This window comes from Bipolaris maydis (genome assembly GCF_028858645.1).
Source record: "Bipolaris maydis strain C4 unplaced genomic scaffold PSV08scaffold_7, whole genome shotgun sequence".
Lineage (NCBI taxonomy): Eukaryota > Fungi > Ascomycota > Dothideomycetes > Pleosporales > Pleosporaceae > Bipolaris > Bipolaris maydis.
In genome coordinates, this window is record NW_027093863.1 from 1486433 (window position 1) to 1499326 (window position 12894).

General features: G+C 54.7%; 8 protein-coding genes across 8 annotated transcripts; 6 read left to right on the forward strand and 2 right to left on the reverse strand.

The window, feature by feature from the left end:
- Positions 1 to 354: 354 nt before the first annotated feature.
- PSV08DRAFT_402115 (uncharacterized protein) lies at positions 355 to 2102 on the reverse strand (the record flags this gene model as incomplete). The annotated part of the gene is made up of 3 exons (XM_066093636.1): positions 1835 to 2102; positions 1271 to 1759; positions 355 to 1215 (listed from the first exon to the last, which is right to left on the reverse strand). The coding sequence occupies exons 1-3, from the start codon at positions 1922 to 1924 to the stop codon at positions 355 to 357; spliced, it is 1440 nt and encodes a 479-aa protein (XP_065949148.1). The 5' UTR covers positions 1925 to 2102.
- A 114-nt stretch (positions 2103 to 2216) lies between these two features.
- On the forward strand, positions 2217 to 3464 carry PSV08DRAFT_300726 (uncharacterized protein). The gene is made up of 2 exons (XM_014226915.2): positions 2217 to 2621; positions 2705 to 3464. Exons 1-2 carry the CDS (start codon positions 2434 to 2436, stop codon positions 3306 to 3308), a joined length of 792 nt encoding a protein of 263 aa, XP_014082390.1. The 5' UTR covers positions 2217 to 2433; the 3' UTR covers positions 3309 to 3464.
- A 106-nt stretch (positions 3465 to 3570) lies between these two features.
- Positions 3571 to 6211, reverse strand: PSV08DRAFT_43619 (mitochondrial carrier domain-containing protein). The gene is made up of 8 exons (XM_014226914.2): positions 5947 to 6211; positions 5815 to 5895; positions 5546 to 5753; positions 4871 to 5478; positions 4758 to 4819; positions 4617 to 4707; positions 4522 to 4567; positions 3571 to 4472 (listed from the first exon to the last, which is right to left on the reverse strand). The coding sequence occupies exons 1-8, from the start codon at positions 6071 to 6073 to the stop codon at positions 3953 to 3955; spliced, it is 1743 nt and encodes a 580-aa protein (XP_014082389.1). The 5' UTR covers positions 6074 to 6211; the 3' UTR covers positions 3571 to 3952.
- A 494-nt stretch (positions 6212 to 6705) lies between these two features.
- Positions 6706 to 7884, forward strand: PSV08DRAFT_300748 (cyclin-like protein). Its single transcript, XM_014226913.2, has 3 exons — positions 6706 to 6807; positions 6855 to 7061; positions 7112 to 7884. Exons 1-3 carry the CDS (start codon positions 6729 to 6731, stop codon positions 7618 to 7620), a joined length of 795 nt encoding a protein of 264 aa, XP_014082388.2. The 5' UTR covers positions 6706 to 6728; the 3' UTR covers positions 7621 to 7884.
- Positions 7885 to 8330: 446 nt separating this feature from the next.
- On the forward strand, positions 8331 to 9381 carry PSV08DRAFT_402119 (uncharacterized protein; the record flags this gene model as incomplete). The annotated part of the gene is made up of 3 exons (XM_066093637.1): positions 8331 to 8551; positions 8710 to 9018; positions 9153 to 9381. Coding segments are annotated over 3 exons (759 nt in total), but the record flags the coding sequence as incomplete, so codon positions are not given.
- A 536-nt stretch (positions 9382 to 9917) lies between these two features.
- PSV08DRAFT_300758 (uncharacterized protein) lies at positions 9918 to 10786 on the forward strand. The gene is made up of 2 exons (XM_014226912.2): positions 9918 to 10106; positions 10190 to 10786. Exons 1-2 carry the CDS (start codon positions 10071 to 10073, stop codon positions 10493 to 10495), a joined length of 342 nt encoding a protein of 113 aa, XP_014082387.2. The 5' UTR covers positions 9918 to 10070; the 3' UTR covers positions 10496 to 10786.
- A 151-nt stretch (positions 10787 to 10937) lies between these two features.
- On the forward strand, positions 10938 to 11336 carry PSV08DRAFT_300773 (uncharacterized protein; the record flags this gene model as incomplete). Its single annotated transcript, XM_066092627.1, has 2 exons — positions 10938 to 11139; positions 11183 to 11336. 2 exons carry the CDS (start codon positions 10938 to 10940, stop codon positions 11332 to 11334), a joined length of 354 nt encoding a protein of 117 aa, XP_065949150.1.
- A 628-nt stretch (positions 11337 to 11964) lies between these two features.
- Positions 11965 to 12814, forward strand: PSV08DRAFT_300783 (uncharacterized protein). Its single transcript, XM_014226911.2, has 3 exons — positions 11965 to 12233; positions 12337 to 12449; positions 12532 to 12814. The coding sequence occupies exons 1-3, from the start codon at positions 12125 to 12127 to the stop codon at positions 12622 to 12624; spliced, it is 315 nt and encodes a 104-aa protein (XP_014082386.1). The 5' UTR covers positions 11965 to 12124; the 3' UTR covers positions 12625 to 12814.
- Positions 12815 to 12894: the final 80 nt, after the last annotated feature.

Sequence of the window (12894 nt, forward strand, 5' to 3'; positions counted from 1 at the left end):
TTAATTATTCTTTCATTCATGGCTAACAGTGCTTTTTTTCTCTTCCACTGTTCATAAAATATCCGTCTCCGCTGTAGACCTAGATAGGACGAAGGGAGAGGAAAAAAAAAAGGGGGGGGGGGGGGGGGGGGGGGTATATCTACATGTCACATCATAAGCCTGTCCCTTAACACTCCTAGAAAGAAAAAAAATCGCCCAAAACCCTACGGGGAAGAGTACACTGCTACTCGTGTGTTCCCCTCTTAACATAAACGCCTGGAATCTCACTTTTCGTTAAATCATGCCATAGCGTAGACCGCTCTCCAACCAGAAACAAGACGAAGAACAAAAGAAAACAACCCCCATGTCAGACGACTACAACTTAGTATCCTGCCTGTTTGTATCGCTGAGGCGTCGAAAAGGGCCTTGAGACATGACACTAGGGCCGGGCCTAGTGCCAGTGGCGCGTGTTGGGTTGCTGCCGCTTGCCGTTGCGGCTGTGGTACCTGGGGTTCTGGAGTTGCCAGCGGCATTAGAGCGTTGTTGGAGCGTCGCGCTAACCACCCACTGCAGATGCATGCGCATGTTGCTGATCGCAGCGTTGACGTGCAGCATCTCGTCTTTGGTGCGCTGGCTCTCGTTGATGATCATCATGTTTGTGCGCCCGTCGAGGTCGGTGAGGGCGTTGGCGATGCGAGATACTTCCTCGCGGAGGGAGTCGTGTAATGTGAGTAGATGATGAATTTGGGAGTCGAATGGTGGTTGGGCAGCGTTGCCATCAGTTGTAGGTGGAACTGGGGGAAACGAGGCTGGTGGCAGTCGGAAGTCGGGTGTCGGTGCTTGAGGGTCAGTGTCGTTGGCATTCAAGGGGTCCGTGACTGGGAAAGAAGTGTCGTTTCCATTGGCAGGGTACAGGTAGTTTGTGATATTGGTGAGGCCGTCTTCGAGGATGCCAACCTTCCTCGTGAGAGGCTCCATACGCGCTTCATTTCTCTCGATCCTGGCTTGCTGCTCGCGGAAGTGAGGCGCCATTGTTGCCATTGGACAAGCGGCTTCATGTGCGATAACCTGGGCACGCTCGGCGTGGAACTTGCATCCCACAATTGTTCCCTGGCAGGAGATGACATGTTTGGGGCAGTCGTTGTTGATGTGAGGCTTAAGGTCTAGACGAAGCACTTCAGCCGAGCACAATGTGCAGGATGTGATGCGATTTGCGCAGGAAGTTCGCTGGTGCTCCTGTGCGACAATAGTAAGTAGCTGCCGCATACGCATAGTTATCGACCAGACTTACCTCGAGATCCCTCTTCATGAGCGAAGTATGACAGTCCTCGCAGCTCACCGTGTAGTGCAGACAGCCCTTGTGAAAGTCTTTCTGGGTTGTTGGCAAGCGACAGTCTACTGCTGAGCACATGACGGGAGTGTATTCGCAATACAACATGACGTGGTCGCGCACGTTGACGCGTTGGGCCTGCCAGTTGCAGCCAGCCTTTGAGTTTGGACATTTGACCACCAGCTCATCAAGCATAGTCTCGACAATCTTGGGCACCGGGCGTATATCCTGGTCCGTCTCGACAGCATGGCGACATGTAGGACAGGTTCGGCGGGTGTGTTGCTGGGGCGCCCATGCATGGTCGAGGCATTCGCGGCAGAAGTAATGTTCGCACGAGAGCTGGACGGGCTTGTCAAAGGGCGTGTGGCAGATGAGGCAGACGAGGTTGCTGTCGGGGTCGGTGAGGTATTCGAGGTTCTGGAATTCGGGCGGGACCTTGACGATGCGGCTCTGTCGGCGCTTGGATGAGGGTGAGTTTGACACACGAAGAGCCAAAGGCGAAGGACTGCCAGGAGGGCCACCGACCGTCATTCTATCATCGTGCTCGTTGGCGGCGCTGGACGAGCGCGACGACCGCCGGTCTGCTGGAAATGGGATGGGACCGGGCGAAGGCATGGCTGGGGCGGCGGCGAGGACTGGCTGGAGAGGAGGAGAGGCGGTGGGGGTTGGAGCAAGTATGAGGCCTGGCGCGAGGTTTTATTATCTCCCAAGCAGGGCAGCACCAGAAGCAAATATCATGGATGGCGGTCAGGAATGCACATGGTCCTGAAACTAGAGGAAGCATGCGGGCAATGGGTTGTACATGGTAACCTGGGTGCTGGTCCCCCGCCAATCGGGCCTCTCCAGCCCCCCGGCCACGTGCAGGTGGAGCGGCCTTGTCGTCAGCGGTCCGCTCCTAGAGCAGACCAGAGCACCAGCCTTGTCTCCACCCGCCCAACCATCATCCCGTGCATTGATTCCGCTCTCTGGCGCGGGTGCCTCAGGTCGTGGTATTATTATATCACCCTCCAGCATTGACGCCCTTTGCTGGTTCCGGTAGCGCCGCATCCTGTGCACCCGGCAACCACCAGCCATCCAACCAACCACTACTATCATCATCATCAACACCCGCCACCGCAGCAGACATGGCTACCAATCCCCCCCAGCTGTTCCTTCTGGCCGACCACATCAAACTCTCTCTGCTCGAGCGCCAACGCGCCCTCTCCCTCAACCTCCCCTCCAACAGCCAGGATGGCCAGATCTCGCGCTCCCTCGAGCAATTGCGGTCCGGCATTGAGTCCCTCGAGTCGCAAGTCGAGGACACATCAGACGAGTAAGCAACCCACCCACCCATACCCCTTTGGCTGGATCCATACCATATGCGCCTCCATTTGCCAACACATCTAACGCCTCCAGATCCATAACATCGCAACTGCCCCGCCTACGCACCCAGCTAGCCGAACTCAGTGCGCAGTTCGACCACTCCGCCAGCGCCTCGTCATCCTCGTCGGCCACGCTCACAACCCCCAACGATCCATCTCTCGCCTCGGACTTTAGCGCTGCCCAAAAGAAGAGTACTTCGACCGGCAGCAGATCCTCCAAATCCGTCCGCTTCACCGACGCAGAAGACGACGATGCCGCCAACCGCGCCGCCCTCTTCCCTTACCGCGACGACCCCTCGTCAGATCCAGACGCCGCGCCCGACCAGTCCCACCTCGACAACCAGCAGATCCACGAGTACCACAGCCAAGTCCTGCGCGACCAGGATGACCAGCTCGACCGCCTCGGTGCTAGCATCGGCCGCCAGCGCGAGCTTAGTATGCAGATTGGCCAGGAGCTAGACGACCACGTCATGCTGCTCGACGATGTCGAGGAAGGCGTAGATAGGCATCAGGCGCAGTTCAATCGTGCCCGTGGTCGTCTTGATCGCTTTTCGAGGAAAGCGAAGGAGAATTGGAGTATGACCGTGATTGTCGTGCTCATTATTATTCTTGTCTTGCTGATCATCATTACAAAGTAGAGGGAGAGAGATAGTCGCCTTTCTTTTTTTTTTCTGGTTCCTTTCTCCTCTGAGAGAGAGAGAGAGAGATATTCTGTCTGCCAATGGCATGGTAATGGCGTTTTTTTTTGGGAGGGACAAGTGGAGGCATTTACTCGTAGTCATTTATTTTTTACAACTGTATTTTTCTATAGACACTTTATTGTCTTGTAGTAACAACACATCCACTTATGCACAAGCAATACCGACTCGTTTTTTTCTTCGTTTTTTTTATTTACTACATGTTACCCTATTCCTCTTCAGAGGCTTATGCAACCAGCATACCCAAAAACTCTTTGTACCCTTTGAAATTTGAAAAGAATAGTGATTGATGATGCCGCAACTCATACCATGTTTGCAAGCTAAGGGACGGGGTATCATTGTCTTGATATGTGCAAATGAAAAACAGACTGCCTCTTTCCTTCTCCTCCTCTCTTGCTGCTTGTAGGATCCCAGGGTTCCAAATGTGTATTAGACTAACACACACCACACATGACTTCTGCTGGGCGTGCCTCTAGGGTACGGCTACGTGGCCATTCACCTATTCATGTGGTCAAGCCTTGATCTTTAATAACCCATCACTTCACGGCGTCGGGTACTTCGAGGCCTCCATTCCCTACAGCCGCTCATGGTAGGCCAATGGTCTTTTTCGACTTGTCATATACAACGTACGTGATTGAAACAGCAGGAACAACCTTGAGCAGGTTCGGTGTGAGGCCCTTGAACAGTCCCCTCACACCCTCACCAGCAATCGTCTGCCTCGTCACATCCATGATACCAGTATACGTCCTGGGATGCAGCACAGTGCCTTGGCTCTGTAGTCGTGTTCGGAGGAGGTTGAGCGGATAAACGGCACTGGCTCCAAACGCGCCAGAGAATCCACCAATAGCTGCCGTCATGAAGCCGCCGGGTTCAGCGTCTTGCTCATGGCACCCAAGCCTCTTAGCGTTGCGCCGGGCCACGTAGCGTTTGAGGTACTCAAATGTGCCCAAGTCAAGTGCCGCATACGGAAAGATGCCAAAAATGCCCATGGGTAGCCCGCGGTAATATGCGGCAATGCCGCCAGAGGTCCACATCTTCTTTGCTGTGGCCCAGATCAGGCGGTTGCCATGTAGACCGCCAGAGACAGTCTCGCATTGCATACGGCTAGAGACAGTTAGCTTATTACAGCACCCAACAACTGAGGTTTACCCACAATTTCAATGTATCAATGGGATAGACGGCGAATTGTGAGACCATTCCTACAACTGTTTAGCTTCTGCAACTTCAACACGACGTCGTGGCACCTACCAGCAAGACCTCCAGCGACAAACTTTGACCACGAGTGTATAGTCGCAGGATCATTATGTCCTTCAATCTTAGCAAAGATGCGTTTCGCAGCCTGGGCAAGTTAGGAGTGCGTCGTGTTTACGTCCAAGTATATATATATACCTCGTATGAACCGAATTTGATAGCTGATTCTGGCATCACCTTGACCACGTTCAAGCCATTGCCTGGCATGCATCGTCAGTCCAAGCCAGTTGAAGGCCGTCTGGAACACCTACCAGCGTACAGACTACGCATGCCGCCAGCCTGCCATAGCTCCTTGGTGGCGGTCGCAAGTGGTCTCCAAGCGTTCATGGCAGCCTTCACAATGTTGCCATGTTTCGCTGCGACAACGGCTTCTTCTGCCACACTGGTCTGCGCTATGAGGTAGACTTTTAAACGATCGAGGGGAGCAGTAGAGGTACGAGAAACAATGCCTGCGATGCCTCCCGCCACGAAATAGCCTGGATTGGGAACACAAGCAATCAGCATGGTTCCTAAGCTCTCTATGATGCCTGCCTGTATCTCTTGGACAGAAGACTTGGTCTTCTCGTCATTAGATCGTGGCGGGAGGGTGTCTGGGAAGGCAAGCGCCGGACTCGAAGGTGATTCCACATCGAGCGGCGCGTGATGTTCTGGTGGAAGGGGTTTGTAGGGCGGTGTATGCGCTACAAGGAAAAGGGAACCAAATAGAAAACGAAGAAAACGCTGTGCAGTACCTAAGCCTTGGATTGTGTCATCGCTTATGAGGACATCACCCTCTGGATTGACTTTCATCGTGGCGGAAAAATAGGACATGACGGCGCCCAAAGACGGCTCACTGACGGGTATGAAAAGAAGAAAGTCCCTTTTGAGCCGGTCAGCATGCTTGTGCAAATGCCAGGCTTCCGGAAGCGGCGAAGTCAGTTACGTACCGCCATTCCTCGAAACTGATGACCCCGTCATTATTTGTGTCTACTTCAGAGAAGAAGGTGTCAAGGCTGCGATTAGGAACCGTGAGACCAGCAGTCCGCAATGCAGAGCGCAGCTCCTCCTTTGACAACTTTCCGTCATGGTTGTAGTCGATAGTTTGGAATAAGTGGCGGAGTTCTTTTTCGGTCTCGTGCACAAATGTGCGAAACTCTGTAAATCAGCGGATCAGCGGGGCTCGGGCATTGCGCAGCTTCATGTCAAGACAACTGACCGTTGTATGAGATCCTTCCGTTTCCGTCCGTATCGACAGCCTTCATCACCTCATCCAAGAGCTGGTCCGCATTTTTTAAGGCTACAGTATCCTCTTAGCGAAGGGACAAAAGTGCGACAGGTCGGCCCTTACGGTGATCCAGCTTTCGCAGGCCCTTTTTGAGACCGGCAAGGTCGAGGTGGCCCTGCTTGCGCGTGTCGAGCGTCGACCATAGTTTGTCCACCCTGGCGTCGGCAACGCTTGCGCTTTGTGTGTCCATTGTCGTCCTGCTATCTTCGGTCTATCATGGCTGAGGTCGCGACGCGCGAGGGAGGGCGGCTCTCGACACCGGGACGAGGCAGATTGCAGGTAGAATGACTGGCGGGTAAGATACAAGCTTGTAGGACTCGAACGTGGGGTATGAGGTCAGTCTCAAAGCTTGGAGAGGCTCGCTAAAAGAGGTTAGTCTGACAGATCGCGACGCCGAGGGAAGCCACGACAACCCCCGGCTTTGGCTCACACATGATTGGGTCTGCATCCATACACAACTACCGCTTCTGTCCCGTTCCATCCCTAACGTGCAAACTGCTCTTATCTCATGTATTGTTAGACGAGTCGCGTAAAAGTCAAAACTCGGCTGTGCTTGCCCGGTGCTGTTATTCTGGTCTCTTGCTGCTTTGTAACGTCGTACTAACTTTCGGCTTGACAAAACACCAGCCGGGAGGACGGTTCCTCACAACCTCCTGTAACACATACTAAACAAATCAAAGAGCAAGGCGTACACTGTGACTCCCACCAAACTCGTATATGATTGTTGAATAACGAGCAAAGACTTGGCAGAGCAGATATCCAACATGTCATCCAGCTACTGGGAGTCTACCCAGCGGAAGTTCTGGACGTTTACGAAGCAAGACCTAGCGCTAGAGCGAAAGCGAATGGAAGACGCAGAGAGAAATCTCGTTAACCTGTATCCCCTTCCGGACCGGAGACATCTGAGCATCTACTTCTCTCACCGTAAGTCTTTGTGCGGCACGTCTGTAACCACAGCTGATGTGTTACAGAACTGTCGAAGATGGCGAGGCCTCTAGGTGTCCGGCAGCAGGCCTTGGCTACTGCACAGGTCTATGTACGGCGTTTCTACACCAAAGTTGAGATACGGCGGACGAACCCGGCGCTTGTGCTGGCAACAGCCTTGTACCTGGCCTGCAAGATGGAGGAATGTCCACAGCACATCAGGATGGTGCTGGCAGAAGCGCGGCACTGCTGGGGTAACATGATGACCAAACGCATACCAAAACATTTTCTGACAGTGTTCCAGATACTTCGTTCAACGATATATCTAAAATTGGCGAGTGCGAGTTCTCGCTGATATCAGAGATGAACTCGCAGCTGATCCTCCACCACCCGTACCGCAGCCTCGCGGAACTGCAAACTCAATTCCAACTGACACAGGAAGAGAATGCGCTTGCATGGTCAATCATTAACGACCACTATCTCACCGACCTGCCTCTCCTGCATGCACCGCACGTGATTGCCATTACGGCAATGTTCCTAGCAGTCGTGTTGAAACCGATCGGCTCGCAGGTTAATGCAGTGGGGATGAACAACGCACTTCAAACACTGGGCAACGCCCGAGGCGGGCAAGGAATGCAGGCGCGGATACAAAAGTTGGTGGACTGGCTTGCTGAGAGCAATGTGGACATTGAAGCTGTTGTCGAATGCACGCAAGAGCTGATTTCGCTGTATGAAGTGTGGGAGTCGTATACGGACAAGACGTGCAAAGATCAGATTGCCAAGTTTGTCAAGGCTAGAGGGCTGGACAAGTAAAGCAGGGATTTACGGGTGTGCTCGGTCGGGTTCTAGAAGTCGAGTGTTTGGGACAGGTGCGGATTATGCCTTGAACGGAAACATGGCGAGTGGATGGATGGATGGATAGATAGATGGTGGGGGGAGGTTTGATGTTCCGCAGGCCATGGCATGGAGAGTAACACAGTGTGCACGAGTCGCGCGACACGCAACATGGAACATTTTGATAGACGGGATAGTTTCTGGTGGCTTTGTGTATACAGCATGGCGTCAACGGCCGAGCCTGGCTGATTCGTCTCTCGACGAGAAAAGCGTGTGCATGCGCCACCAGACGGCAGCAAAAGGGGCCCTTTCGCACAACTACTGCCCCGTGCTTGGCCAGGCGCAGGCCGTGTGATGAGTGCTTGCATTCAACGAACGAGGTGGTCAGCACCTAAAGTAAGTAGCGATATATTGTTAGCTAAGCAGGCGCATGGAACAGGGTTCGGGCTGCTGGCGGCTTTCGCAGGCATATTGATCCAGGCCGCGTCGAGTTGCACCTGTCGAGCAGGGCGGGCAGGTCAGCAAATGAGCGTGTTTCGAGAGTGTAGGGCAGCGTTCATGCGCGTGGCTTGGCCTGTCACAGGCATGTTTTGCGCAAAGCAGAGGGGGGGCAGCCCAGGCGCCGCTGCGGTGATCCTTTTGCAGCGGCGCAGTGGTGAGAGCGTTGTGGCGAGAGTGCTCATGCGAAGATGGAGCGAGTGACGGAATGCGCGAAAACGACGAGTGCGCGCGAGGAGCGCCGATCGCTGGACAGGCAGGCTTCGCGCCCGGGCCGGACAGAACCAGTGAGCGCTATTTTGGTCTCGCTTTTTGCTGGGTGTGATTGGGCGCGGGCAGGCAGCCTGCGAGTCCAACGTCACTCTCGCCCTGCCAGTGTTCCGAACAAGCCCGGGCCCCCCGTCCCGAGTATGTAAGTGTCTCGAATCTCGGGCGGGCGAGGGTGCAACGGCGTGGGTTTGATGGCTGTGAGCGGCTGGGGGTGCCAGTGTTGGCGCTGCCCACAACCAAACAGCGCTGGCATTCTCGACTCGCACAGCACACCCACCCATACTTACCTGGACGACACAGCTGTGCACGCCGAAGCGATGTGCGCCCGCAGGGACTGTGCCTTGGCCACGGATCCCTGGAGCGCGCCCCTCAACCGCCATGCCAGTGCGTTAGCGGTGCACGCGCCCTGGAGTCGACGACGGAGAAGGGCTGCGGGATGCTTTTGCCGACCAGCGCATCGTCGGGCTGGCAGCGTGCTAGGCTGCTAGCTGCTGCCGACATGCATTCCCCTGGCGACGATGTGCAAGTCGACGCTCTCGAAGAGGAAAACAGCGGTCAGGGCGCGGGCGGCGCTGGTCACTTGCTCAGCCTCGTTGGCGTCCTAGCGCAGTGTGTCGCATAAGTCTTGTTTGATAATGCGCCGCTTGGGGCTTGCTCTCCTGCGCGGTGGGCGTGCTGATGGTGCAACCTGGAGCCGGCGGCTCTCGAGGCGATCGCGATGCTGGCTGCTGGGATCATGGCAGATGGGCGATGCTGCAACGGTGGAGGCTGGCCTGCTGGCTGCCCGCTGGCCACTCGCTGGCTGCCCGCCCCCAGCACACAGGGAGGCAGGCAGCGCCGTGTCCTGGGCCCCGGGCGGCGCTTCACCTCACCACCACGGCCATGGCATGCCATGGCCATGACCGTGGCCACGACCATGCCCGCGCCGCCAGCCCCAGAGCGGTCGCCCGGCCCATAGCGCTCGCTGGCCATGTCAGCCTAGGCCGCTTCAGGCACAGGGGGCGCGTGGTGGCAAATGTCGCGCCCAATCAACGGCGCGGGCCCACAAAAGCTTGCCGCACGGCCCCCCGTCCATCTCGTCTGACCCAGCCCGTTCTTCACCAGCCCTTTCGCTCTTCTTGCCTCCTCGCACTTGCTCCCTCGCACCTCCACTTGTCTCTCACACACACACACACACATCTTCTCAGCCTCGCAGCGCACCCCCCCATAGTTAATACTGCCCACTCCTGCTCTCCCTCTCTCTCACTCACACACTCGACCGACTTTCTCACCTGCCTACCCAGCCCACCCTCGCAGACCCCCATTACCCGAGCCAAGCCTCCTTTGTCTCACTTTGTTGTGGTCGAGCTCCCTGGACCGCACATTACAGCCCCTCACCCAACAACAGACCGACTGCACCCATCACCTCCGTCATCATCGCCATCATGTCGCAGTTCTTCAACTACGGTGCGCAGCAGCACCACCCCCAGCACCTCAACGCCCACTCGCACAACCACCACAGCGGCCGCTCACGACGGGCCCCCCGCATCTCGGCCCAGCAGCACAACAAGCAGTTCCGCCAAGTCCGCACCCCCAAGGAATTCAACGTCGAGCCCCCCACCCTCATCGCATACAAGCGCGACTTCGAGGCCGCAAGGTCGTTTGACATTGAGGACGACGAGATGTTCTGCCCCTTCCACCTGCTCACCGAGGATGATGTAAGTCGCTTACCTCACGACATTTGCCACCCATCCCCTGTCGTCGAATCCGCCCCAACAAGGCGCTGACACTCGATGAACAGCTGCAGTCCATCCACTCGTCGGGCTCAGATCGCTCTTCGCTCTCAAGCGGATCGCCTGAGCAGTCTCCTCTGCAGCACCAGCTGCAGCCCACGCCTTCGTTTGTCCTGTCCTCGGCCCCGAACCCCTACACTCCCGTCGCCTTCCAGCAAAACAACTCGCAAACCAAGCTACACCAGCCACTAGCCCAGCGCACTCGCAATGCCATCCCCATTGTCGACCCCTCCACACGCACTGTTGCCAGCCCCCCACCAAGCGTCTCTCCCAACCGACAGATGCAGCAACAGTTCATGTCGCGACGCTGGTAGAGTAGAGTCTTGCTGGCACGAGACCAACTCATCTGTTCGGTCAGCATTGCAGCTCCTCGTCTGTTGCCGGGCTAGTGGCTACCTGGATCCTTAACTCACGCTCTCTTCTCGATATCCCCGGAGCCTCATCCACTTGACATGATCGATTCTCCCTGTATAAACAACGATATCTTTTTCGACATCTTGGGCTTACCACTGAACCGGCCACGGCGTTGCAATTATAGTAAACAAACATGATTTCCGGATAGAGAGTAGTGGTCTCTTGCTTTCAAGCGCTCACGCATTCACGGCGGTCTGCACATCTTTGGTGTTCTTTCTATTTCTGGGTCGCATTTCTCGGTTATTCTTATACCTTTCAAAAACTTTGAAAACCTTTTGGTTACAGGCGTAGGTGTTCTATAGCGTCGCTGTCGGACACTGCTGTCGCCCGGCTGCCATTATCATGGCGCCCTACAAAGGGGTAGATTTCCTATGTACGGTTGGTCTCTGGGGTTTTCAAGCGGTGTCGGTATATACCATTGTTGGCGCGATCTTGCGAAGCGGCGGTGTCAAAGCGTTGTTGTGGGTCATCGGTTTCTTGGGTGCATTAACATCTGTACGACGCTGGGATGATTCTACGCAGTCATTGGCGCAGGGTCGTTTTCGTTGGTCTCTTCTCCTTTTTTTCTTTATTTTCCATTGTATGAGGATTTATACGACGCCCTCGACTGGGCGGTTTCGATCTCTTCTTCGATCTTTCTAGTATCATTTCTTCCTCGGGAGCTCTATTCTCCTCATACATTACACGCCTCGTTTTTTCGAGGGCAGTGAATCCTAGGAATGGAAACGCAACTTGTTAACACATCAAAAAAAACAAAAGTGTCAATTGGTGGTGCATCGTGATGAACTTGAGCAAGTGAATGGCTACTACGTGGCTCACTGAGGTGGGCGGACACGACGTAGCTCAGACCCGCCTTACTACTCTACTATGGAGAGAGAGACTGACTGCTGCGCCCCTCAGTCAGCTCAGCCATGCAAATTGGCGTCCCCACCATCGCCAGAAGCTCATCCATGCAGCGGCTACCCCGTGGAGATGGACCGCATGCGCCACGTTCAACGCATCCAGGCACAAGGGGGAAGCTCAGCCGACCGTGGGTTCTTGTGCCACATTCACGAGCGGGGTGAGGGATCACTTGTGCAGCATCTGCAGCCACGGAAGCACCAACGGAGGCTTCACATCCAGACCTCCGTTGGTGCTTTCACAAGCGCAAAAGCAAAAACACATCCTGACTAATAAGCGTCCTGCTGTTGGGGTTACTGCCCGCTGGACGAATCGTCGTAATGGTGATTGCCGGCCGGGCAGCTATGACGTTATGACGTCTTCTCGAATGCTAGCTCTCCACTAACCGAGGAACCTATGTTTCCTCGAGCAGCCATCCTTTCTTCTTGAACATACTAGTTTCCAAGTTTGCAGCCTTCACCTGTACTCTTTTCTTTTTGGTATAAAACTCATCCATTCTTCTTTCCACTCAGAACCTCCATTGAACACCCAAAGAACTGAATCTTGACACGTCAAACTAGATCGTCGAAGAAACCCCTCAACAAACTACCATTACTCCTCCATCTCCGCTCCCAACAACCAAACTAGCCATGTCTGCTATCCGTGCCTTTGCGACCCGTCGCACTCCATTTGTCTTTGCCCAGCGCGCAGCTTTCTCGCAGTCAACAGTCCGCGCCGCGGGCAAGGAGTCTGCCCTCCGTACGTCTGAACCATCTTCGTCGGTCCATTGTCAATAATGCAGAGCACCCTGCCTTCCAATGGCAACTAGTGTGGCGAAACATAGCTAACGACCTTCCTACAGATAGCGAAAACCGTGCTGAAGAGATTGAGAAGAAGAAGCAGGAGCAACTGAAGAACCAAAAGGAGGGCAAGGCAAACTGGGAGGAGCAACTTGCTAGTGACAGCGAGAGCGCCGTATGTTCACCCACAAGTTAATTCACGCATTGGAATACACCCAAAGCGGTAATACTAGAGCATTGGCTGACGAACTTCACAGATTAAGGCAGACCGATCCGAGACCGGCAAGGACACCCAGGAACAGATCAAGGAGCTCCAACAAGAGTCCAAGAAGGTTAAGTCTGGTCACTAGACAAGAACCCAATAGAGTATGAGCCATTGGGGGTATTGAGGATATTTTGCCTACGTTGAGGCCTGAGGCTGAGGGTAAATACGACCCAGTAGCACACACACAGCCTGAGATCTGAGCTCTGGGTGGGAAAACGCCGACACAAAAAAATATAATGGGCTATCTTGTAATGTTTCAATGCCATGATTTGCATTCACCTTTCTCTCTGTCTGCTATTGAAACATGCTATGCGGCCAGCTTTTTTTCTTCCCTGAGTGCACCAGTAACCTGATG